General features: G+C 42.3%; 1 protein-coding gene across 3 annotated transcripts in view; it reads left to right on the top strand.

Annotated features, from left to right (window-relative positions):
• LOC138768932 (dual specificity protein phosphatase 8-like) overlaps window positions 1-26,592 on the top strand; it is a 33,728-nt gene extending 7,136 nt beyond the window's left edge. Inside the window, exons 1-7 of one of the 3 annotated variants that reach the window (XM_069947005.1) lie at window positions 8,130-8,263; window positions 13,715-13,934; window positions 15,449-15,578; window positions 18,705-18,871; window positions 22,583-22,742; window positions 23,139-23,262; window positions 23,794-26,592. In XM_069947005.1, the coding sequence (XP_069803106.1) occupies window positions 13,725-13,934; window positions 15,449-15,578; window positions 18,705-18,871; window positions 22,583-22,742; window positions 23,139-23,262; window positions 23,794-24,565 (1,563 nt within the window). In that variant the 5' untranslated portion in view covers window positions 8,130-8,263; window positions 13,715-13,724 and the 3' untranslated portion in view covers window positions 24,566-26,592. Of the gene's footprint in view, window positions 1-8,129; window positions 8,264-9,001; window positions 9,236-13,714; window positions 13,935-15,448; window positions 15,579-18,704; window positions 18,872-22,582; window positions 22,743-23,138; window positions 23,263-23,793 lie in introns of those variants that run through there. The other 2 variants (XM_069947007.1, XM_069947006.1) reach the window with 2 other exon arrangements.
• Window positions 26,593-27,489: the final 897 nt, after the last annotated feature.

A 27,489-nucleotide genomic window follows, 5' to 3' on the forward strand; every position in this document is an offset into this window, starting at 1 on the left:
CCCCTCCATAGTACATAGCTCCCCTGTGCTCCCCAATAGTATATAACCCCCCCATAATATATAGTTCCCCTGTGCTCCCCCATAGTATATAGCTCCCCTGTGCTCCCCCATAGTATATAGCTCCCCTGTGCTCCCCCATAGTATAAAGCTCCCCTGTGCTCCCCCATAGTATATAGCTCCCCTGTGCTCCACCATAGTATATAGCCGCCCCCCATAGTACATAGGTCCCCTGTGCTCCCCCATAGTATATAGCCGCCCCTCCATAGTACATAGCTCCCCTGTGCTCCCCAATAGTATATAACCCCCCCATAATATATAGCTCCCCTGTGCTCCCCCATAGTATATAGCTCCCCTGTGCTCCCCCATAGTATATAGCCGCCCCCCCCATAGTACATAGCTCCCCTGTGCTCCCCCATAGTATATAGCTGCCCCCCCCCATAGTACATAGCTCCCCTGTGCTCCCCAATAGTATATAACCCCCCATAGTATATAGCTTCCCTGTGCTCCCCAATAGTATATAGCCGCCCCCCCATAGTATATAGCTCCCCTGTGCTCCCCCATAGTATATAGCCCTCTGTGCTCCCCCATAGTATATAGCCCCTGTGCTCCCCCATACTATATAGCTCCCCTGTGCTCCCCCATAGTATATAGCTCCCCTGTGCTCCCCCATAGTATATAGCCGCCCCTCCCATAGTATATAGCTCCCCCATAGTATATAGCCGCCCCCCCCATAGTATATAGCCCCCTGTGCTCCCCAATAGCATATGCGCTCCCCCTCCCATATAATATTGAAAAAAACAAACACTGTTACTCACCTAGGTCCACGCGTTCCTCTTCTCTTCCCTCTTGTGGCCGCACTTCCTGCGGTCACAAGAGGCTGCACTCCCCTTACCCTCGTGCCGACGCTCTAGTGACGTCGGGCGCTAGAGGGAGAGTGCGGCCTCTTGTGACCGCAGGAAGTGCGGCCACAAGAGTGACTGACAGGGAGGGAGCCAATGGCTCTCTCTCTGTCAGTGTCGCTGCTGCTGCAGCGCTGACGCGCCGAAGTAGATTACCCATCCATGGCGCTCCCCCCTGACAGGCTGGTGGCCGGAGCCCTGTGCGACCGCATTGGTCGCACATAGCAACGGCCGGCCTGCTCGGGGGGGCCCCTTTAACCAGTGGGCCCGGTGCACGTGCACCATGTGCCCTCTGGTTAAAGCGGCCCTGTGCACACTGAGGAATGGGCGAGGAATTGAAGAGGAAAGTTTTCTGCTTGAAACTTCTCGCCTTTTCAGCTCTGGCAGAATTTGGATGGGTTCACATTGAGGAATCCGCACAGAGAAGTTCCGGCAGATTCCGTCTCTTGTACCCGTTTGCATCTCCGCCTGTGCCATAGACTCAATTCTATGCACAGGCAGATTGCACTGTTTGACGAAAGAATTGACATGTCTATGGAACAGCCGGAGATGCAAGCAGGTACAAGTGACGGAATCCGCCGGAACTGAAGCAGATTTGAAACCCCACTCTTTTAGTGGAATCCACCCAAAGAATTGACACGTCAACTCTTTGGGCCCATTCACACTACGAAAAACAGGCAGAAATTCCTAGCGGAATCCCTGCCGTGGACCCCGCTTGGAATTCCGCCTCCTTCACTGCTTCATGTCATGACATGTCAATTCTTGCCGCGGAGAGCGGAGGCGCTCTATGCTTTAAGGGGTAGTGCACAAAAATGTTTTTTCTTTCAAATCAACTGCTGCCATGAAGTGCCAGAGATTTGTAATTTACTTCTATTAAAAAATCTCAAGCCTTCCAGTACTTATCAGCTGCTGTGTGTTCAGCAGGAAGTGGTGTTTTCTTTCCTGTCTGACACAGTGCTCTCTGTTGCCTCCTCTGTCCATGTCAGGAACTGTCCAGAGAAGGAGCAAATCCCCATAGAAAACCTCTCCTGCTCTCCAGACTGGAAATAATACCTTTTCCTGCTGGGCATACAGCAGCTGATAAGTACTGGAAGGCTCGAGATTTTTTAATAGAAGTAAATTACAAATCTCTAGCACTTCATGGCAGCAGTTGATTTGAAAGAAATTTTTTTTTGGTGCACTACCCCTTTAACATTGAGGCAGTGAAGCAGGCGGAATTCCGAGTGGAGTCTGTGGCAGGGATTCCGGATGGAATTTCTGCCTGTTTTCCGCAGTGTGAACAGGCCCTTTGAGTGGAAAGCGGATCTGCGGGAGAAAATTCTGCTAGAAAATTCTTCCGTGTGAACAACAGAGCGGAAATCCCATTGAACACAATAGTACATTGTTCTGTCCATATTTTAAGGGAGGAATTTCAAGCAGAAATTAAGAGCGGATTCTGCTTTAAATTCCTCGCCTATTTCTTATTGTGCACATACCCATAGGGTGGGTTCATACTGAGGAATTCTCGCGGATAATGTCAGCGGAATTCCGCTGTCTGTCCGCGCGCACGGGCGCGCGCCTTTCCGCCGGCTCCATAGACACCATTCTATGGGCCGGCGTATTCCGCTGTCCGCCGAAAGAAGTGACATGTCACAGACAGCGGAATTCCGCAGACATTATCCGCGAGAATTCCTCAGTATGAACCCAACCAAAGAAGTGACATGTCACTTCTTTCAGCGGATAGCGGAATATGACGGCCCATAGAATGATGTCTATGGAGTCGGCGGAAAGGCGCGCGGCCGTGCTCGCGGACAGCCGACGGAATTCCGCGGATATTATCCACGAGAATTCCTCAGTATGAACCCACCCTTACACAGGAACGTTGAGCATGGCTGAGCGCTCCTGTGCACTCTATGGGGAGGGAGAAAAAGCTCTGGCTGCGGCTTATCCCTCAGAGAACAAAAGGATTGGACGGTAATTTTACACCATCGCCACCAACATCATGTGTCAGTGGTCGGTCAGGAGAGCCCCATACACCTCATACTAGTGGCTGAACCCACAACGAGTATGGCTGACACAAGTATAAGGCTCAGGGAAGAAACAGAGTGCTGCACATCACACCTATGGCTGATACTAGTGCCGCTTGGCTAAATAAAAAACACATCAGAATTTTGCGTATGAATTGATCAAGCCATACTGCCCCATGTACCTCGTGCCGGTATCTGATACACATGGGTCCCTACACTAAGTCCACACCGTGCCAGTCAGTGGCCACCAACCCCGCAGGCGTGCACAAGCGGCACTAGTATCAGCCATAGGTGTGATGTGCAGCACTCTGTTTCTTCCCTGTGACACAAGTATAAGATGTACTGGGACCTTTACTGGTGACCACCAGAGAGACCTTATGGGTTTTTTTTTTTACATAATGGCAGATGTCTTGCTGTCCATTCCTCTCTTAGAGACCACGTATGACTTATCCCATCACCTGCCTGAACTTCCTACCTATTTGCTTTATCTTGTAGGCGCCATATATATACATCATGGGTATGAGACAATCCTTTGAGAATTCTTTTAACCAGTGACTAGTCGTTGGCCACTAGGGAGTTAGGTGGCTTTGGTATCTTGGGATGACTCAGTCGTGTTATAAAGGGTTAACTTGCACTGCATTTCTTTATCTCGGCTCTTATCTGGGACTTAACATAGAAGCCCTGTAAACTTTGTCATACTTTATTTGAGTCATAGATGGGGCATGTGATCTCATAGTCACAGCTGGTTCTGGGTGGTATCAATGTATCAGTGTCACCAGATTAATTCATTATGGAAATATTCAGGATATGTATCATGTGGTTTATTGGTGCATAAAGCTACATATATGGGGATCTACTTGCAGGAGATATGAGCTATTCTCCAGAAAGAGCAGGATTACACTTTAATTAGGAATTCCACCTAAAATACCAGGGCCTCTCCATACGCCAGAGGATGACATCTTTCATGACCCCACCCAGACGGAATAGTGTCCAGAAACAAAGGTCGCTGCTTCTGTCCCTCAGGAGGATCTGATATTACAGCTCATCCCCATTCACTTCAATAACAATGAGATGCAATACCAATACTGGTACTGGGGGGCATGAGTGTATTGCCTGTGTCCCGGGTCTCTTGGTGCCAGCGATTCCCATCTGTACCCTCCCTCTCTGCCAGTGCCCCATTACACATCATCACATGACAGATTTTTCCAACTGAAAAAATATTGTGGATTTACAGCTGAAATCTGAAATTTTGCCATTCTGGATACAGATGAGCCCCATTCCATGGATTTCGATGCAGTTTTTTGTCATTATAACTTTTGAAATGTTGCTGCCCATGGTGAGGCTAACAATTCCTTCCATACTTGTTATTATCTATTCAGTCTCCTTCCCCCAGTTCTGAGCTGCCGCTTTCTGCTGAAGACACAAAAAAAAGTGTGAGCTTTTTTTTTTCCCGTCTCCGACTCCCTTCTTAGACAAATAATGTAAACAAGTCCATATTTGCAACTTTGTAGCTTCTTTGCAATGTGGGGAGGGTTAAACTGAGGTAAAGTTGCTGTTGAATATCCCTCCTACATTACAAAGTTGCAGATAACTTCTTTACATCAGCCATCTTAGAAGGGAAGGGGGAGGAGGGGGAAGCGGAGAGAAAAGCTCACACACAGTTTTTATGTCTTCAGCAGAAAGCAGCAGCTCAGAACTGGGGGAAGGAGATTGAATATATAATTACAAGTATAGAATGAATTGTTAGTCTCACCATGGGCAGCAACATATAAAAAGGTATGTTTGAGTGAAATACCCCTTTAATGAATTAACTGATCATGTGATTTCTCAACACACATTTAGGGTTCTTTTACATGGTCCAATATGGGGCTGTTGAGAGACGCAAGTGCCTTCAGAAGGCATAAATAATTGAGTAGCCGGGCTGCACAAACGATCCCTGTATCTTTTGTGCAGCCATTTAAATATACTGCTATTGTCTGCACCTTCCATTTACACAGGGAGATGTGCAGCTGATAGCGATAAATTTTGAAGCCTGCTCTAAAGACACGATCAGAGAAGGATCAGGCATTTTCCCACTATTTACTATTGGCGTTTCATCCCTTGCATTGTGTCATGTGATCCTTTATCATGTGATTCCACAATTTCAATTGAAGAACTGGGAAAAAGAACACCAGAATAAGATCAATATGCAAATAGACTTGGGGGGGGGGGGGAGATTTATCAAACTGGTGTAAAGTAGAATTGGCTCAGTTGCCCCTAGCAACCAATCAGATTCCACCTTTCATTTTCCAAAGAATCTCTGAGGAATGAAAAGTGCAATATGATTGGTTGCTAGGGGCAACTGAGCCAGTTTCACTTTACACCTAGTCCAGCCTGCAATAACACAGCATTTTTTTTGTGACTTTGTTTATATTCTTGGGGCGAAAAAAAATCCATTAAACAATAAAGGAAAAAACAAAACACAAACACCACACTAGTCCAGGCCTTTTTATTATGGCCGTGTTCACACATTGCTATTTTTGTGACGTACTGCTCTAGTACTGGGTCATTTCAGTGAAAACACTGCAGTACTGCGTCAGTACTGCAGTGTGTGAATGCACTCGGAACAAAATCGTTGTTTTCCATTGAAACCAATCAGAGCTTAACTTTTATTTTACCAGACCTGTTTTTCCTGAAATCTATCAATGGCTTCACCCAGCACAACACTAGAAGCAGATACTTTGTTTGTCCTTCATGAAGAAATGCAGAAATTCTATAAAAGGGTATTCCACTCAAATATAACTTTTGATATGTTGCTGCCCATGGTGAGACTAACAATTCCTTCTATACTTGTTACTATTTATTCAGTCTCCTTCCCCCAGTTGTTAGCTGCTGCTTTCTGCCGAAGACACAAAAATCTGTGTGAGCTTTTCTCTCTGTCTCCCCCCTCCCTTCTGAGACAACTGATGTAACAAGTCCCTGTCTGGCTGTATCTGCAACATTGTAGCTTCTTTGTAATGCTGTGAGGGTTATTCAAGTTTCTCAAGAACTAGCAACCAATCAGATTCCATCTTTCATTTTCCAAGGAGTCTGTGAGGAATGAAAGGTGGAATCTGATTGGTTGCTAGGGACAACTGAGCCAGTTTCACTTTACACCATGTTTGATAAATCTCCCCCAATGTAATTATCCCTCCCGGCATTACAAAGAAGCTACTAAGTTGCAGATACAGCCTTCGGGTATATGCACACTGAGCAATTCTCGAGGAATTGAAGCAGAAAGTTTTCAGGCAGAATTCAAGCAGAGTTTAAGCTCCCCATTGACTTCTATAGGATTCCTCTAGCAGATATACAGCAGAAAATTCTGTTCGGAAATTCTGCAGTGTGAACAACAGAGCAGAAAAGCCATTGAACACAATGGGACTTTGCTCTGTACATTTTGTACGGGAGAAATTTCAAGCTGAAATTCCTCTTCAATTCCTCATCTAATTCCTCACCTTTTCCTCAGTGTGCACATACCCTTCCAGGGACTTGTTTACATCAGCTGTCTCAGAAGGGAGGGGGGAGGAGGGGGAGAGAGAGAGAAAAGCTCACACACAGTTTTTGTGTCTTTAGCAAAAAGCAGCAGCTGAGAAGTGGGGGAAGGAGACTGAATATATAATAACAAGTATGAAAGGAATTGTTAGTCTCACCATGGGCAGCAACATATCCAGTTGTGGAATACCCCTTTAAAAGGGGGGGGGGGTGTGGAATGCTACAGATACGTGTACACAAGCATTTTGGGCTGGGTTCACACTGCGTTTTTAGCATACGTTTAACGGATCCGTTTTTTTTAACGGACAAAAAAATAGTGTCAGCAATGTTTTTGTGTCCGTCAAAAAAAACGGATCAAAACGGATGCACACAAATGCATCCGTTTTTGCAATCCGTTTTTCATCCGTTTTTTGAAAAAAAAGGATGAAAAACGGATTGCAAAAACGCAGTGTGAACCCAGCCTTACCGTCGCATCTTTTAATACCAGAAGAACGTCTCAATAAAAAAAAAACACCTATGCTAATAATACACAGTATTTATGGGGGGGGGGGGGGGTGCCAGGAACACTGCATCATGGAGGATGGGCAGGTTTTATTTATTAGTGGCTTTTTTAAGCAAAAAACACCAAGATTTTATTTTTGTAAAAACGCCCACAGCCAGATGTGTTTTTTCTCTCCTCCCTGACGTTTTTTGTTTTCTGTGTAAATTTTTTCAAAACCCAGCATGGTGAGGGTGTAGGGTTTTTTGGCTATATCCCCTAGACATCAATGGAATTGCTTGTTCATTAGTGCTTATGTGCTTATTTATTCCTGATAAAAATACAAAGATCATCATTGGCAACTTTTTTTTATGAGGCCAGAAAACCCCCACAAAAAAAAACAGAATAAAAAAAAACTCGCCACGTATGGATGATGATACATATTCCCCTTCTGACTTTCGACTGCAGCTGCGGCGATTAAAAACAAATAAATAAAAAACGCCATGTTGTAAATATACCGATTTTGCCTCTGAAATGCGTTTTTTTTTTGTTTTGTTTTTTAGCAAAATGCATGTCTGCACAAAAACTGTGTAAACTGAAAAACATTAGATGTGCTGTTTTATATTTCACTATTGCCTCTCAGCTAAAATCTGAACACGGCGCTTTTCCTTCATTAAAAAAAAAAATCAAAAAAGTTGCGCGTAACTGCGTTTGTTTGGGGGGGGAAAAAAAAACTTTTCTGAATCCGCCCTTATTGTCACCATTAGTATAAATATTATTATTAATAAAATAATCATCGTAATAAACGTTCCCGTCCTCGTCCCTTTTGTTACGTCCCAAATTCTTCATTTCACAATTTTCGATATTACACCTCTATCTGCACAAACATGGACGAGCTTTACACCCTCTTAGATTTTCTTGCATTTTTAATTTTTTTTATTTTTTTATTTTATTTTATCATTTATTGCAGATACTCGAATCTATTGCTTTTGTCTGCCATTCCGGAATGCGGCGCTGAGGGGGTTAATGCTGTGTGTGTGTGTCAGTGGAAAATCCACCAAGGGATTGTTTTAATCAGGCTAAGAGGTGACATCACAGCCCGAGCCTGACAGGCGCTCTGATTGGCTGGAGATGACATCAACCTGAGTTATTTTTATCCCTCCCCCTGCCCCCCCTCTCCCTCTCGCTGCACATTACCTCATCCTCTCTCTGCTGGCTCCAGTCACCATAACAATATAGTACAGAGCACCTGGGACACTCTTCTACCTCCTGGTTCTGCTGCGTCTCTCCGTCCATCCATTGCAGGTAGTGCCCCTGTCACAGGCTGCTGCATTGGCTTTAGTGGGAAGCCTCCAGAGCTATTGCTAAAGGTAAGCTCTTCGTTTTTTTTGTTTTTTTTACATTTTATTTTTACGCCTTTTGCATCATTTAGCATTTTTACCTCTTTTACGCTTTATGCCCAGGAGCTGCTGCAGGCTGCACCGCCTCTATACGTCTTGTTCTATGTCGGTGGCGCAGGCGGATATTGGGTTGTGCACACAGCAATGATAGCAGGTGCAGCTTACGGGCATTGCAGATATAGCAGAGGCGAGTTTGTCATTTGGTGCAAATCATGGTCACTGCATGCACAAGCGTTGCAACCCCCCAAATTCAGCTCCATGCACAGGAGACCTAGGGATGGCGGTGACTTGTGCGACTGTCCTAGCTTCTCCCACACCAGCTGGTCGGATTTCTCTGGGAAAGGCAGAGGTAATCCCTCCCAGCAGCTGCTGGGATCCAATCTTGCACAGATTTTATAATGCATATTGCAGTTCTAGCTGGATATTCGTCTCTAATAGTGCGAGCACCGTTCTATCTGCAGCCTCCATCTCCCTTCTGCTTGCAACATTTTCTGCATATTTGGAAACCGCTTCCCACATCCCTGTTTCCTGTGCATGACTGATATGTCGGAATTCCATTTCATTCTCATTACTGGAAGTTAAAAGAAAAAAAAAAAAAAAAAGGAAAAATGTCATGAACGTGCCTTACTGCGGAGCTGTTGTCTGTGTGTGTGTTTTCCGCTATATTGGCTTCTACCCCATTTTGCGGTAGTAAGGCCAGGAACGCATTGCAGAGCAGAGCGGATCAAATAATGCATAGCTCACGTATCCTCAGGAAATTACAGGGGATTTAAAAAATGAATGGGATGTAGGGAAGAGAAGAGGGTGAAAAATCCTGCAACCTGACCACGGACATCAGGATAGATGACATTCATGGAGGCCGGGCAGTGTTTACAGGGGAAAAATACTTACGTTTATCTGTAGTGTGGACATAGGACAAAGGACATTTTCTGGTATACCAGGGTAGGTACCTATTAACAAAATGGATCTGTTTACCACTAGAGATAAATGGGCATGATGGCGGGGATGGGGTGGGGGTTAGTCTGGGTGAATGATGTTTGTTTTGCATGGAACATGTATATTAGGATAATTTTTATTAGCTACAAATGTAAATTTATTAGAATAAATAAATAAAGGATAAAAAAAAATAACAAATAGATAACAATAGTTTTTTTTTGTTTTTTTTTAAATATTTAATGTATTTTAATTGTTGTGATATAGGAATGTCCAAAATTGGATGTAAGGTAGTTACATTGTCAAGTGTGCAAGGAAGTGGGGAACAAAGGAAGGGATCACGGATAAGGCAAAAGGAGGGAAGAGAAGAATTTATGATAGAGATGCGCGCGTGTGTGTGTGTGTGTACTTGTGTGTATAATGTCAATGTGTGTGTGTATATATACTTGTGTGTATAATGTCAATGTGTGTGTGTGTGTGTGTGTGTATATATATATATATATATAATATATATATCTATCTATAAATACACACACATTATATATATATATATATATATATATATATATATATATATATATATATATCACTGAATTGTAGAAACCTTTAAAACTTAAGTTTTAAAGGTTTCCACAATTCAGTGATTTATACAATAATAGAAGATAAGCTAAATATCTATATACTTCATTTTACACACATATATATATATATATATATATATATATATATATACACACACACACACACATATATATATATATATGTGTGTGTGTGTGTATATATATATATATATATATATATATATATATATATAATATATATAAAAAGATAGATAGATTAAGGCCTGTCAAGGCTTTTTGGTAGGTAATGTATGGTTCTGTGCTAATTTTACATATAATTTCCATCTGTAACATTAACATTATTTAATCCCAGGAATTCCTTTCTTTGTTTACTTCCTCATAGTTAGCAGGGAGCCATTGGAGTGGCTGATAACAGAAAGCAGTAGATGACACAAGCTATAGCATTGAAGGGATGATTCTCCTAATTGATATGCATTAAGGCCATTCTCTGGACGGCAGACTTGCTGGAGACCTCCGGCATGATGTAACGGGATTACTATCGATTAGTAATATTATAAATGGTGACTTTATGTGGTGTCTGTGTTACTTGGAGTTGTTGATCCTCCCAGGAATGATATTTACAGCAAGAAGTCATCCCTGTGGCATCTCCTGACATCACAGATAGCGTGCCCCTCTTACACCATGACCTCATCTGCTGCCAGACTTGTCATGGGTGACCTAATGCCCGCTCCATAGAAGGCTGTTGCTGGGCAAGGGGGGTTATCTATAGAAAGCACAATCACACAATAGAAAATAGCATTACATTATAAGCTCGGGGATACTACCACACACACACACACATGCAGATGTCATACACAGACAACTTGTAGTACTGCAGTGCATTACTGATAGGCCAGGCTAGGCTTGAAACGTCGCGTTTTGGCCTATATATGCTTTGGCAGAAATTTTGATGTATAAAATAAATTTTAGGCTGTTACTTCATATATCATTATACACGTATAACGTTATAGTCTCAGGCCTCACGGGAATAAACTACAAGTAGAAAGGAAAAAAAGACATCAGGGAAGACCCTTTAAGGGTTGTGATATTGTAGACTCAGCTTCCATTGCTCTTCCTGCTGAAGCCGCAGAGTGAGGAGAGAGTATTCCACTTATAAAATATTAATCCTGGCTACTTTCATTGTAGGCCCCATACATAGGCCAACCACTATAGAACATGATATCTGAGCACAACAAGCGATGGGGTTACACACATGTATGTATATATGTGTGTGTGTGTGTGTGTATATATATATACTCTGTGTGTGTATATATGTGTGTGTGTGTGTGTGTATATATATATATATATATATATATATATATATATATATATATATATATATACTCTGTGTATGTATATGTGTGTGTGTGTATATATATATATACTCTGTGTATGTATATGTGTATATATATATATATATATATATACACACACACACACGTGTGTAACACCATCGCTTGTATGTATATACATATACATCTATATATTGATTATTTTTTATTTATAAAAAATATTACACACACCCCCAACCTTACCCCTTGCCTGCAAGACAGCTTCAAAATACAGTTTAAAATAAAAATGTTATGGTTTCCGTTGACATGTCGTGTAGTCCCATCAAGGATTCATTTTTAGCAGATCTGTTAAGAATAATGTTGGTTGCCCAATATCCTAAGTATATCCCAAATGTAATGTCTCCATGAGTCACAACAAGGTCATTGAAGGAATATAAAAGGCTCAAAACCCCTTTAAACATAATGTTTTATTATGTGTTCTGGAGAAACCACACGCAACCTTTGAATTTCCCAAATGACATCACTTGGCTGTGTTCTTAAAGACATGTAATGAATGACTTCTTTTTTTTTTTATTTTATTTCCAGAGTGTTTCATGTTCATGTTCTGACTTGGTCTTGCTGGTAATTGTAATAAACTACCAAAAAGTACCAAAAAAATTGTCATCCCCTCGAGGGTGTAGGTTAAATGATGTTTTAATGTACTGTGAAGAAAAAAAAAATAGATAATATTTAAAAAAAAAAAACTAAAAATAATAATAATAATAATAATAATAAAAAATAATATATATATATATATATATATATATATATATATATATATATATATATATAGTAATGAGTATAGACTAGAAATCTATGGCTGGAAGAGTCATCTTCCCTTAAACGCAGTGGCTGCTAATAAGTTCCATGACATCTATGACTTGTGAATGGCCGATAGATAATCACCTCTGCCCCTGATACCCTGCCCTTTGCTCGTCGGAGCATATTAAATCTAGATTTATTGTTATTGGCTGTTTTGGGAGTCAGGTATGTCTGGGAATCAGGTTTGTCACCTAAGCATTCTTGTACCTGTCTGTACTAGCTGAGTGGTACTGCATATACACCCATTAGCCAATGCTGAAAATATGTTCTGGTTGCCTAATAAATAATGCTGCAATGATGTATTGGCATGGTGCATCCTTATCTCCGGATATCTGATCTCACAGCCTGAGCTTTTTATAAGTCTGCTGTATCGGTCTGGTAAGGCCACAATGAAACTCAATCCCATCCCAGTCAGTAATGGCATTAGTGCTTGCTAAAGGGATAGCTCTTTTTCTGATAGCTGATTTGGCTATAATAGTTAAAGGGGTACCCTTTTTTCTTTCAAATCAGCTGGTTTCAGAAAGGTATATGAATTTGTTAGTTACTTCTATTTAAAAATCTCCAGTCTTACCCTACTTAACAGCTGCTGTATGTCCTGCAGGAAGTGGTGTAATCTCTCCAGTCGGACACAGTGCTCGCTGCCGCCACCTCTGTCCCTGTTAGGAACTGTCCAGAGCAGGAGAGGTTTTCTATAGGGATTTTCTGCTGCTCGGCACAGTTCCTGTCTCGGACAGAGGTGGCAGCAGAGAGCACTGTGTCAGACTGGAAAGAATATACCACTTCCTGCAGGACATACAGCAGCTGATAAGTATGGGAAGACTTGAGATTTTAAATTACAAATCTATATAACTTTCTGAAACCAGATGATTTAAAAGAAAATAATTTTTGCCAGAGTACCCCTTAAACATCAGTGTTAAAACTTGTATACATTGGATATGTTTTGACCAAACCTATATGAAGGCCTCCTGATTCTTCCAGGATGGCAGAGATTGGGCATGTTGCATTTCAGCTGCCCAATCCTTTTAGTCATGCAGCAGCTTTCTCCCAATTCAGAACATGTGCATGCTTAGCCAAGCTGAGCGTGCATGTTTATTGGGAGAGATAGTTGTTGGCTGAAGAAGCATTTGTTATGTGTATGGTCAACTTAAAGGGATTATCCAGAATTAGAAAAAAAACTACTTTCTTGCAAAAACAGTGCCACCCCTGTCCTCAGGTTGTGTGTGGTATTACACTAAAACTGAGCTGCAATACCACTCCCAAACAGGGGAGGTGCTCTTTCTAGAATCAAAAAAGCAACCATATTTTTCTAAGCCTTGGACTACCCCTTTAACTGTAATCGTACCATAAACCTTGAAGAATCAGGGGAGTGGGGATGATGCTGCCAAAAATACATCATGGTAGAGTTTAATCTTATTACTCAACATGGCTTGTGCAATGCTTTGGTTATGGCCGTCAGGAGGCGGCAATGGTGTCCAATAATAACAAATCACAATGCAGGTGAAATAGAAGCCGATGTAGCGTATTCCATACCGGAGCCAAGATCTCAGCTTCCAGTACTTTAATATATATATATATATATATATATATATAATATATATTATATATATATATATATATATATATATATATATATATATATATATATTATAAAAACACATTGACATGAATGATAAATATGTATAATTTATCTTTTTTTTTTTTTTTTTTCTATATAGACTGATCAAAATGGGTGGAGAGAGGAAGCCTCCCCAAGCAATACAGGCCCAGAAACTGGCTGGCATCTTGAGGGAGGACAGCGCAGGGGTCCTGGTAATTGACTGCCGCTCCTTCAGTGAATACAACAACCTCCATGTGGTGGGCTCCGTAAACCTGTGCGGCTCCAAGCTGGCCCGAAAGCGTCTTCTAAAGGAGCTGCTTGTCCTGCCGCACCCCAAGGTTTGTTGCTGAGGGTCCATGAGAGCTGACGGTCAGGGAGAGCTGAGCTCAGTGTATCATGTATCCTGTTACTATCGACATTCCTCCAAAATAATCAGGATGCTTGTTATGTGATCCCCCCTTCTGACTACATGTTACTTTAAAATTAATATGAATCATCCAGACCTAAATATAGGCCCGTCAGGGTCAATATTGCTGCAGACAGACATGGGCAACAGGAAACCTTGTGCTTGATGGCTGACAAGTCGGCCTTATTGACCTGCAAGATGCAAACTGAAGAGATGCAGGAGAAACACATTGGGGGAGATTTATCAAACTGGTGTAAAGTAGAATTGGCCCAGTTGCCCCTAGCAACCAATCAGATTCCACTTTTCATTCCTTACAAAAAAAGAAAATTGGAATCTAATTGGTTGCTAGGGGCAACTGAGCCAGTCTCACTTTACACCATGTTTGATAAATCTCCCCCTTAGATTTACTCGAGTAACGTCACATGCTGTCCTGTATCATAAGAAGTATGGAGGACCTTGGTATTATCAATGTTTGTTCCTTGTTTTGATCAAGATGTCTCAATCTATCAATATGTGACTAGTTGTGTTGAGGTTAAAGGTATACTCCGACAAAAATCTTTTTCTTTCAAATCAACTGGTTTCAAAACGTTATATAGATCTGTAATTTACTTCTATTTAAAAATCTCAAGTCTTCCAGTACTTATCAACTGCTGGATGCCCTGCAGGAAGTGGTGTATTCTGACACAGTGCTCTCTGCTGCCACCCCTGTCTGAGACAGGAACTGTCCAGAGCAGGAGCAAATCTCCAAAGAAAACCTCTCCTGCTCTGGACAGTTCCTGACATGGACAGAGGTGGCAGCAGAGAGCACTGTGTCAGACTGGAAAGAATACACCACTTCCTGCAGGACATGCAGCAGCTGATAAGTACTGGAAGACTTGAGATTATTAAATAAAGTCAATTACAAATCTTTATAACTTTCTGTAACCAGTTGATTTGGAAGAAAAAGATTTTCGCAGGATAACCCCTTGAATGTAGACTGGAAAAAAATTCAATGAACTTACAGAACTGTTCAGGTCCAGCAACGTTCAGCATTTGACTCCCAGTGGCTGGAGAAGTTAGATCCCCCCTAGGGAGTCCCAGAAAACATGGACACAGCCTATGATCTATGGCTGTATCTAAGTTTTCACAGACTCCCTAGGGCGGCATCCATCTTCTCCAGCCATCGGGAATCTAATGCTGAATGATTGGACTCAAGCACACTCTCATCTCTAGTTGCCACCCTTCATTCTAGAACATACTTGCCTAGTTAAACAGTATATAGAGTAGTCCTACTTTGAATGTTGTGGTCAACAGATGAGACTTTCCACCATAGTTGGGAGTAGATCCTTCAGCTTTGTGGATAGCATCGGATATTCTTTCCATTCCATCCAACATGTCCCTCTTACATCATAATCACAGCACTTGGGTTTCCACCCTCTGAACATTCCTTCTTTTATAATTTAACAGATTGATCCATCATTCGAGAAGCAAGTAGTTGTATATGACCAGGGCAACCAAGAGCTATCTGCCGGCCATTTTGTATCATTGGTTGTCGGGAAGCTGGAGAAGAAGTACAGCTCTGTTTCTTTATTGGAAGGTAAGGGAGACCTAATGTATTGGAGTACAAAGTCACAGTATGCCTGGCACCATCTAAACATTAGTGTTAGTGATACTTCTGAAGTGTATCTGGTTAGAAGTATTATGCAGAGTTAGGGGCTATGTTATGAGCATAACCACTTTTCTGTAGAAGCTGATCTGGCGATCAGCTGATCACCTTGGTTCTAACTCGTGATGTGGGAGAAATTTGATATAACATGCTAGCCAGTCAAATGAATGGCTGTCCATGGATCAATGGCTCCTCTAGCAAAAAACTAAAAATTATATTAAAAAAAAAAATGGTGCCACCCTGACCCCAGGTATTGTCTGGTATTACAATTCAGCTCCATTTACTTCAATGGAACTGAGCTGCTAGGGTATGTCCACACTACAGAATCCTGTCGGATCACCCGCTGCGGATTCCGCAGCTCGCCCCCGCTCGTGGCCATGCGCAGCTCTGCTGGTCCCATAGGCTTCATGCTATGGTCAGGCAGATTCCTCTCATTCTTCGGGCGGATGGTGGAATCTGCCAAACCATAGAATGAAACCTATGGGACCAGTGGTTATGCGCGCAGTCTCGAGCGAGGGTGAGCTGCAGAATCCGCGGTGGGTGGGATTTCGTAATGTGGACATCCCCTTTAAAATCCATATCCCTTTATAAGGCAGTTACCCCTAACCTGTGACTCCCCAGCTGATGCAAACTACAACTCCCATCATGCATGATGGGGATTGTAGTTTCACAACAGACTTCTAATATTCAGTAACGGCTGGAAAAAATAAATTCTCTACCATTGAACTTCACTATGGAAAATCTAAAAAAAAATCTCTCATCAAAGATTATGACTAAAGAGAGTTGTATAAAAAATTTATGACCGAATCGAGTCAATGGAAATCCAGTACAGACCATATAAAAGCTCAAGCTGTTGTCAATTAGGTAATATTACATTATTCCTGAATGGCGGTAAAGCTGGAAGTAAGATGACCTAAGCTGCATTCACAAAATGGGATTGTGCCATTGATTTTTTTTTTTCTTTCTTCCATTCGGGGCCAAAATTGTCCTATTGACTAATTTATCTATTTCCGAGTGATATCATGTTTTAAGAGACTCAGCACATGTACTGGGTTTCAAGAAGTGGTGCATGATCTATGTCTTGCTGCGTGAGGTCATTACCCTAGAGAAAAACCCCAGCAAGGCTGTGAAACGGGGCTGGAGTTATCCGGCACTGATGGAATGCATTCATGAACTTACAGAGAGAGCACTTAAAGGGCAGAAAGCTAAGAGTGGAAATAGAATTTTTTTTTCAATTTAAATTTTTTACGAACAACCTTGTCCATATGCCCTATAGACACAAGTAGAGGCAGTGCTTTGTCTACTTGTACGAGGACTACGGTAGAGATATAGGTATGCCATATAAAGTGGGTCCTCTCCCTGAACGCCTTGATCCAGAGTGGAGACCCACAACCCTGTGAACCCCACTGCAGCAGTTGTGGACGATATTTGCTCGGAGATGGCCGCTGATGGGTATGGAGCCATGAAGGTGGTCCATTAGCTTGAACCCTAATATGTGTAGGAGTCCAGTTGGCACTCCTGATCGGTGGCGTAGGTGGCAACCTGTAGTTTCCAAGATTATTGAAGCCAAAGCCAGGGATGAATTTGCAAAGAGGAGACATCTCAGTCTTTCCTTTATGGCCTGTTCTCTGTTTATAGTCTGTTCCTGGCTTTGGCTTCAATAATTTGTCAGATCTGTCTGTGTAAACGTACCCTTAAACAGGCACGCGTTACATATATATGTATGTTTTATATATATATATATATATATATATATATATATATACTGACCCTAAGTCACATACATCTGTATTGTTATGAAATTTGTCCACCCTGCTCCTTCTTCTCTACTGACTTGCGACTCACTATGTGTGTTATAGTGTGTTATGTAAAATCTGAGGCAAAATATTAATTAAGGGCAGGAGATGGGGGGGAGCATAATAAAGAACCTATACTTACTGGTCCCAGTGCCTTCGCAGTGCAGCTTCCCAGTCCTGGACCCTGCCGGGATTCTCCATATCTCCCCCCTGCTACGTCACGATCCAGCTGACTGATGCCCCACTCATTCAGTCAGTGACTGGGGCTGTGCTCAGTGGCTGAGCAAGCTATATCCCACCAAGTTGTGACGTACCAAGAATAGAAGAGAATATGACATCTGGCGGGGTTTGAGAGCCTGCAAGGGCACGGGGACCAGTAAGTATAGGTTCTTTATCATGTCTCCCCACCTGCTCCTTACACTATAATAATCAGTTGGCCGGAGTTCTCCTTTTAAGGTATAATATTCATGTAGCAGGAAGGTCAGGATAAGCTGCTAACTCTGAATGGCAGAACAAAAATAAATAAATAAATAAAATAAAAAAATTAAAAAAAAAAAAAAAAAATATATATATATATATATATATATATATATATATATATATATATATATATATATATATATATAATATTACAATAGTAACAATAATAACTTTTGCAGTACAGCATTGACCTCTCCCAGAAGTAAGCCACCCCTCTAGCCTTACCCTGGCATTCGGCCTGACTCGGATTTTCAGGCGTACATTAAGAATTGGCATCAGACCAACTCTGAGTGCCGGTCAGAATCAAATTTTCTCACACTCACAAATCATCTCACCCGAAAGAAACTCTGTATTATCATTGCAGTCATCCTGCTTTAAATGGCCTATGCCGTGATCCCATCACCCAGTCAGCACCAAATTAGGTAACTTGCCAAAAATAGTGAGGAGGAGAGAAAAACACGGCTGGGTACACCTTTATGTAACGCTAAATAAAGTTATCCAACGTAAGGCACGGAAATAAACCCAATGGGGGGGGGAGATTTATCAAACATGGTGTAAAGTGAAACTGGCTCAGTTGCCCCTAGCAACCAATTAGATTCCACCTTTCATTCCTCACAGACGCTTTGGAAAATGAAAGGTGGAATCTGATTGGTTGCTAGGGGCAACTGAGACAATTCTACTATACACCAGTTTGATAAATCTCCCAAATCTCCCCCAATCTTTTTATCTGTCAGGTTGTTGCCATAGGACTCTATTAACGTTACTGCTTCCTCTTCTACAGGAGGGTTTGCAGAGTTTTCATTGCAATTTCCAAACCTGTGTGAAGGCCGCACCTCGAATATTTTGCACACGAGCATATCGCAGCCTTGTCTGTCCACATCCACTGTGTCTGTTACCCGTATCCTGCCGCACCTTTACCTGGGCTCCCAGAATGATGTCATGGATCAGGTATGAACCATAAACATACACAGGTCATATTACAAGCCGCTTCCTCCACCGCTGCCGAATTACTTTAACCTTTTGTCTTCAGGGCTCGATAGGTGACAAATAGAGATGAGCGAACCGGGTTCGGGTTCGAGTCGATCCGAACCCGAACGTTCGGTATTTGACTAGTGGTGGCTGCTGAACTTGGATAAAACTTTTAAGGTTGTCTGGAAAACATGGATACAGCCAAGGACTATATCCATGATTTCCACATAGCCTTAGGGCTTTATCCAAGTTCAGCAGCCCCCGCTAATCAAATGCCGAAAGTTCGGGTTCGGATCGACTCGAGCATGCTCCAGGTTCGCTCATCTCTAGTGACAAAGTTTACGTCTTGAGTTTGTGGACTTGTACTTGTTTGTTTGCAATTTCTTTCCTTGGTCTTAGAGTACCCTCTTATAAGCAGTTATACCCAAATGTTAGCATCAAGATGGATTCATCCAATAGTCCAGGGTTAGGAACCTTGAGCCCTCCAGCTGTTACAAAACTAGAATTCCCATCATGGCTGTCCAGGCTGTAGCCAATTAAGACTGGACTTAGAAACCGTCTAGTTCTGCTGGCAGCTATTTGGCCAACCCTTAGGGTCCAATCAGAGCAAGCGATTTTTAACTTTTAGCGATTAACGATAAAGGATCGCAAACGAGATTGTTTATCGTTAGCCTGAAATCTTTCACCTTACACAGAACGATAGACGTTAGTTACGATCATTTACTCCATCTGATCCCAGCAAAAGAAGGAACGATTTGGAATTACACTGGACAATTGGCGAACGAATGTGGAATTACAGCGAACCAATGTGGAATTAACGTGAACGAATTTGTAATTACATCGAACGATAAGCCAACGATTAGCGATGATTTTAGGGTCAGATCTAAATCAACGATCAACAGCATGCAAACGATTTTTTCGATTTTGCCTGCAATTACACAGGACGATTATCGTTTAAATTTGAATAGTATAACGATTTTCCGCACGATAATCGTCCTGTGTAATAGAGCCCCTAGGGCCCTATTACACGTGACGATTATCATGTAGAAAATCAATTTATCGTTTGAATTTAAACAATAATCGTCCTGTGTAATTGCAGGCAAAATCCACATTGTTCATTCTTTTGCTGGGATCAGATCGAGTAAACAATCGTAGTAACGAATATCGTAACTACCGACAATCGTTCTGTGTAATTTGGTGAACGATCTCAGGTTAACGAGAAAAAATCTCTTTTGCGATCATTTATCGTTAATCACTTCTTGTAATAGGACCTTTACTCATGGGGGCTAAGCTCAGTTGCGCATGCATGTGTTCTCAATGGAGATATGCTAAAGCCATATCTCCCTTTATATCCAGAAGTAGAAACCATAAAGCTTCTAAGCAGCAGGAACTTCTATTTGACTTGGTCTTGACCTGTAGTAGCATAAAGATGGCATGTGTTAGGTTTAGTATAACTTTCCAGCTCCATATGGTTCTGTAGCTCCTTTATTACCGGCCACGCACCAGACACTATGATAACAGAATTAGCGAGAATCACGTTTCCGCTTACACAGTAATAACCTTGACTGAAAGCAGATTCAACCTTGCGGGGAGCAGTGTCAGCACTCGCAGCCTAATGTATAGGCAATGACTGTGCTGCATGTTAAAATTATCTGCGCGGTCTACATAACATTCCCAGGCAGGAGACACTGCAGCAGAATTCAGTGCAGATGTCATTCCTTTCCTTAAATACCATGGAAATGTTTCTGCACACACCACCAACGATTGGTGACATAACTCCCACCATTGTACGTCTTTAAAGGGAGTCCACACCCCGAAATAGGTTTAGGCTTGATTGCCTTTAAATTATGTGTAATTTCTCATTGAAGTGGCGTTCATCTTGTGGTATGGAGGGGGTATATCTAAAACTGTATGATGCAATGGAGGCATCCATTTTATAGAATTCACCAGAGATTGACTGACTGCCAACTGTGTACGGTTCCAATCTCCTTAGAAGCAGTCAAGCTGCGGCGAAGACTCTCTCTATGGGATTTGCTCAAGTAGCATGAGTCATATTTCTACATACAGCACTATTATTATCGGTTACAGACAATTACAGAGTCTCCCATAAAACAAAATGGATGCTTTCATCTGCCCTTCGGCAGTTACCTTTCTGAGCCATATCAGAGGAATTGAACTTATTCCATCCACGATGAAGGCGGCATGAGGAAATACATGATATTTAAAGTTTGAAGTTTAACTTATTTTGTATGTGTATTTACCTTTAAGACCAAGGTTTAGTGGGCAACTTAGCACCTGCAAAAATTGCATTGTCAAGATGCACATATAGAGATTTTCCTCCTCCTATGGGGTAAGCTGCATGGCTCCACCATAAACCATATGTTTGTGCCACGCTGCAAAGTCCGGTGATGTATAAGAGGCCAGCATTACCTATGGTTATGTCACCATAGAAGGTTTATCAAGACTTCATATTGGTGTACATGTTGTGTAATGGGCTTCCATTTATCACATCATCTACAGGAATACCCTACAGGGGTGCTCTCCAGCCTGTGCCATCCAGCTGTTGTCAGACTACAACTCCAAACATGCTGGAAGTTGTAGCTTCAAAATATCTTGGGAGCCACAGGTTGGAGTTCACTGGTCTATAAAGGAACACTTTGAGTTGCTGGGGTCAAAATTAGCGTTGAGCAAACTTGTCAAACTGTTTGGGTTGAGCAACATTTTCCAAACACAAATGCTCTGCATTTGTGTTTCGGCAGCTGGAGAAGTTGGATGCCGCCCTATGGAGTGCTGGAAAACATGGGTCCAGCCATAGGCATCCAGCTTTTCCAACTGCTAGGAGTCAAAGGCAGAGCATCTGGGAACTGTAGAATGTTCCTGACCCCGACCAGTTGGTTTCATTGGCCTCCAAGTAATGGATATTTCTAGCCAGTGCTGAAGAGGTTGTATATAGGGTCCACCCAATTAATATTGGCCAAGCCTGAAAATTTTGATGGGACTGGCTTAGCATCTGCATTGGGGTCTTCCAACTCTCACAACGTTGGAATCCAACATACAGGTCCTTTTGTTCTCTGGGGAGAAGAGCGGAGCAAAGTATATGTGTGTATGGTGGATCGGGAGAAAATCTGCTAACAGCTATCCAAAATGTATGGCCAGCTTTACTGAGAGACACAACACTAAGGGCCCGTTCACACTATAGAATCGGCATGGAGATTCTGCTTAGAAGCCCTGACCACGGACTCTGTGCCGTATACCGTCTGCTATCTCTTTCAATGGGAGTCCTCGCGCGCCTCCGCTCTCCGTGCCTCTCCACTCAAAAAATTGACATGTTGGGTGGGGGTTCTGAGCGGTATCTTTGTGCTGATTCCGTAGTGTGAATGGGCCCTCAGGGTCTTAGCTACTTGACCTCCACCAGTGTGATGTGTATATACTATATGTATATAGAGGAGGTATAAGCCTATAATACCACTACCATGTTCTTCACAATATAAGCACCATAGGTTGGGCTTTACTCTTTCTCTTGCAGTAGGGCATTGCTATTCATGGGGATTCAGTAACACGAGTGAGCGGCCAGCATGGTGCGTCCACAACAATCGTCTCCTTTCTTTGTTTAGTGCAATCACTTGTGACTCGTGAATCGGTTTCTCCTTCTCAGTGATCTCATTGTGCCGCTTAATGTCCTTTTTATAGGAGGTGATTAATCAGAATGGCATCACGCATGTGCTGAACGTCAGCTACAGCTGTCCAAAGCCGGTATTCATCTCTGATAACCATTTTCTACGCATCCCCATCAACGACAGCTACTGTGAGAAGATCCTGCCCTGGCTGAGTGCAGCTGTTGAGTTCATAGGTATCTTTTCCCGCCTGTCATTCCTATTATTACACATCTGATATGGTGGACACATCTGCTGCTATTCTACCCCTAGACTCTAACACCAGGGTAGGAAATGTTCCGTTTGCACGTTGACACATTCATGGCCTGTCCCGAAAAAACTTCAAGTCTGTAGCCAGCTGGGACGTGTCATCCAATAATCATGTAATACAGGGGAGGAGGAGCAGCTCTTACTTTAAAAATAGGGGAGGAAACCAGATCTGGTTGGTGGCTGCGGATAACTACTTCACATTTTATGTTCACTAGGGGGCGCCAGGTTAGACAAACAACACAGTTATCTCATTATTAATGTTTTTATTCAGTGTGCCATTGTATAGTTTTATATTAATTCGTGCTTTTTTTATGTTTTTATAGGAAAAGTGGAGATGGTAAATGGTAAAGTTTTAGTCCATTGCCTGGCTGGAATCTCCCGCTCAGCGACCGTTGCCATTGCTTACATCATGAGGTCAATGGGGCTTTCACTGGATGACGCTTACAGGTAAATCATTATTTATTTTGAGAGAGTCCTGGATTCCAGGGCACTGTACAGAACATAAAGTGTTAAAATACATGATCATATAAAATCTAGTACAATGGACAGGAACAACAAAATTTGGCTGATGTAGAGCCTAGTAAAGTAAAGAAAGCACCACTTCCTGCAGGACAAGAGCAGCTAATAAGTACTGGAAGACTTGATGTTTTTAAATACAAGTAAATTACATATCTGTATAACTTTGACACCAGATGATTTGAAGGAAAAAATATCTCCAGAGTACTCCTTTAATGTGGTGGCACTGCAGGGAAACTGAACACTTAGGGATGGACTCCTTCACAGATTGTCTGATCACAAGGGGTCAGAGTAGTGGTATGCACAATATTCCCCTATTGTCGAGGTATCCATCTAACAATAAGAGATTGCCAGAATCTTTACATAATTATAGAATTGTAAGTTTTGCGCTATATTTTTACTACAGACTTTTTTTTTTTTTTAGTATTTTTTTGTAATCGTATGATTTTCTTGCGTAAACAGGTTTGTTAAAGAGAAGAGGCCCACCATTTCACCCAACTTCAACTTTCTCGGCCAGCTTCTTGAATATGAGATAAGTCTGGTGAACGCCCGTCAATCACATCCCGCCCAACCAGTCCATGCAGACAACCCTACAGGCAGAGAGTGCCCGGAGCAGCCATGTGCCGATAAGCAGGCAAACACTGAGCAGATCTGCCAAAGCAATCACAATCTCAACTCTGTACCCCACGAAATAGAAGTGGCTATCGATGCCACCAAATTAGACAGCTGCATGAAGGACGAGTCGGAGTCCACCCTGGCGGGCAGGTTTACCACCATGGGGATCTCCTCCGACCAACGCCGTGAAATTAGTAGCTTGAAGCGTTCTTTCTCTCTGGACATAAAATCCGTGTATACGCCTTTGTCTTCTTCTAAAGAATCGCACAAAAACTTCTATCAGCCTTCTCAGCTGGTCCCATCCCAGTCTGTTTCTTCCAAGCCTGTGGGACTGTGGGATCGCTTTTTGGGTTTTGGACTTAATTTCCTCTACTTTTATTCTGAGGAGGAAGAAGCACAGCAAAATCTAAACCACAAGGTAAGACCAAAGGGAATCTGTGAACAAAGGGATGCTCCAGAAAACTTAAAAAAGAGGCGAGCAAACACAAAGAGCCTAGATGAAGGACCTCCTCGTCCATTCACTTTAAACATTCCCAATTGTAAAGGCCAAACATTTCTCAAGGAGAAGACTCTGGAGGTCGGATCAAGGGTGAGGACAATCTCTCCAGTTCCTCTGTGAGGAACACCGCTATCTTCTTAATGGATGATATGGAGAAAGAGAGAACATTTGGGGTCTATTCAATGCACAGAACTTTGTAAAAACTTGTTGTTGGTTTTCTGCTAGGAACCTTTCTTTTCCGCATGTTAAGATCCCCGACAGGCCTGAGTAGCATGCTGAGAAATACTTGTTTTCAAATGTTTCTTCATATTGAATGAACAAAATTGTGGACAATTTTTCAAGCAAAGAGCAGACCTTTAGGTCCGGTGATGAGGAAACTCATGACGTACCAAAGGCCTGCCATCACTTTTTTTTTTTCAACTCTCTTGTGTGCAATTCTCTATACTGACCTGAAGAGGCAGCGTTCCCTGCTGCTTTATGGCCTTCCTTCGTAGGATGGAGATGGTCCGCTGAACTGAGACTTCAGAAACCAAGAGGTGGCGAATGCGTTGTGTACCCAATATACCTCGTGCTTCACCCTCTTGTTGGGGTATTTCGTGGTGTGTTGTGACCATCCTGCTCTGAACTCTTTATCCCGCTTGGTCTACCCGTCCATAGTTAATGGATTTGCACAGAATGGTCCATGCCATTTCACCCTTGGTGTAATGTAGGAAGGTATTGAGGGTAGTTCTAAGATATATATTTATATTTTCTATTCCTCTAGGTCTTACATGGATGTACGCCCTAGAAGCCAAGCAGTGTCTGTGACAATACTTTGCTGCCCTGATACCTCAGTTATATTTTGTTTATTGCTGTGAAATTTATTTAAGTATCCCATAGCATGTTTGGGGTGTGCTTCCCTGCATATCGCCCCATAACGTGACCCACCTCTCAGGATTCAAGGACGGGAATTTGGTCCTTTTATTATAAGCGGTGGTAGGAAAGCTTATTTTATTTGTTGTTGTTGTTTTTTTCCATTATTTATTTATACATGTGTTTTCATTTTCCTCTTGCTTATGTTTAATAATCATTGAAGCCGCTAGTCTTGTTATTGGCTGTACCTTTGACTTTGTGACCTGCCTGAGGAATGGGATAATATAGGGAGATGAGGAGAGTAAATGTGGCATTGACTCCTTGGGGTTACGTTTATAAAACGCCCATCAATCGAGCTAGTTTGCTCACGATGAGCTACACACTCCCACAGGCCGTTTGTGGTACTGCACCCAAATGTTTTAGATTAAAATGCTCATCGTAGTTTCCACTAACTTGCACTATCCTTTTATGTTTATATCATGATATTTCTCTCTTGGTGGGCACTTTAAGGCCCCTTTGGATCAGGGAATAGTAAGAGTTCAATAATCTAGTGACTCTGGTTTTATAAATGTCCCTAAGAAATAGTCAAGCCGACATTTGCCTATCTACCTATAGTGACGTCTTGCGGAATGTGTGTGATCTGAGCCTCGAGGATTACATAAAAGCTGTCGAAATTCATATCCTAAGAAAATTAAGATGGCTTTCAAGTAATCCACTGTGGCTTAAAGGAACATGCCGGGCAAAACAACACTGTGTTATAACTAGTGCAAGGGCTGGAGGGGGCCGGACATGACCTGGGATTCAAAGAACACCAAAGAGAATCCTGGTGTCGTGCCCCACCCCCAGTAGGCCGTGCACTTAGATTGTTCCTTTAATAGGAAGTGCAATTATAATTGTTACATTGTCAACAACAAAGGGATCGCTGATCCCAAATATAGCCAAATGACAAGACGTCCAAAATCATACAGCAATAGGTAGCAAATATGATTGCACTTTTAGTGATTGGTGTGATGGCGGCTGCCAGGTTGGGTTGTCCTATTGAGCACTGTTACCTTTAATGGTCCTACTCTCCATAGAACACCTGCCTAATGGTGAGCGCCATCCAGGGTGAAAGATGGGCGTGCGTAGTAGAATGTAGTAAGTATTTTGTATTCTTTGCATATATCCGTGTCTCACTGTGTTTTATTATATTTATATTTGATTATTCATTGACGATTGGGTTTGTGCTTTAAGACTAACCATCTCTTTTTAAAGCAATGGCCAAAGAACTTTAATTCACTGTAACTAAGCGTGTACGGTACGGGACAGACGTGCAGTAAGCTTCTCCAATGGAATTGGGGGAGGTGGGGGGGGGGGATGAAGAGAACCACTATGGTTTGCTATTTCCCATATTCCATTGGCTCATTCTCCATGACCAGCACTGACGTCCACGTACCGGAGTGTGAACTTAGGTTGATGAATGGGAAGACTTCTTTGTTCTTGTGCAGGTACACAATGGTTCTGAGGTTCTCGCAGTTGAATGCATTGCTCCCTAGCGCTTCTCTGGTTGATGATCATAATAAAGATGTGACTCTTTTTATTTCTGTGTCGAGTGTTTACTGGGTTGCTAATAAACATGGGGCTATGTTTGGCAGAGGAAAGTAAATCTGGGTCACAGCTGTTGTTGGCTTCAAGTCCCTGCCCGACCAACAAGGATCAGCAGATGGGAGATGAGCCGGTGCTGATCTGGTGGCTTCACGCTCATTTGAGTTATGTAGTATTGTTCTGCACACCACTTGTTTCTAGTTGGGGAGGGAGGGGGTGATGTCATGTGATTTATCTGGTAGTTATACAACATCAAAAGTTTACTGTTTTTTATTTCATTTTTAAATTTAACTTTTTTTTTTTTTTTTAGAATTTCAAAGGACTAAAAGGAAACTTGATCTCCCTTATAGATCACATATAGACTTGGATCATGGTGACTTTATCTGCAACCGGAAATCCATTCTGGTTGGTTTTTTGGCAAAGGTTACGTTGCGGCCACTTGCGGGTCACTTTTTTTGGACCCATTAGCTATGGAGCGCGATACTGAAGCACAGTATGGCACCCCTTGGCAATGCACCAGCTAAAATCACCATGTAGCCCTTATAACTATATTCCAGATTATTGGTGAAGCCAGTTCTAATACACCTTGGTGACCTGTTAGTAGAAGA

Source organism: Dendropsophus ebraccatus, chromosome 12, assembly GCF_027789765.1.
Source record: "Dendropsophus ebraccatus isolate aDenEbr1 chromosome 12, aDenEbr1.pat, whole genome shotgun sequence".
Classification (NCBI taxonomy): Eukaryota; Metazoa; Chordata; class Amphibia; order Anura; family Hylidae; genus Dendropsophus; species Dendropsophus ebraccatus.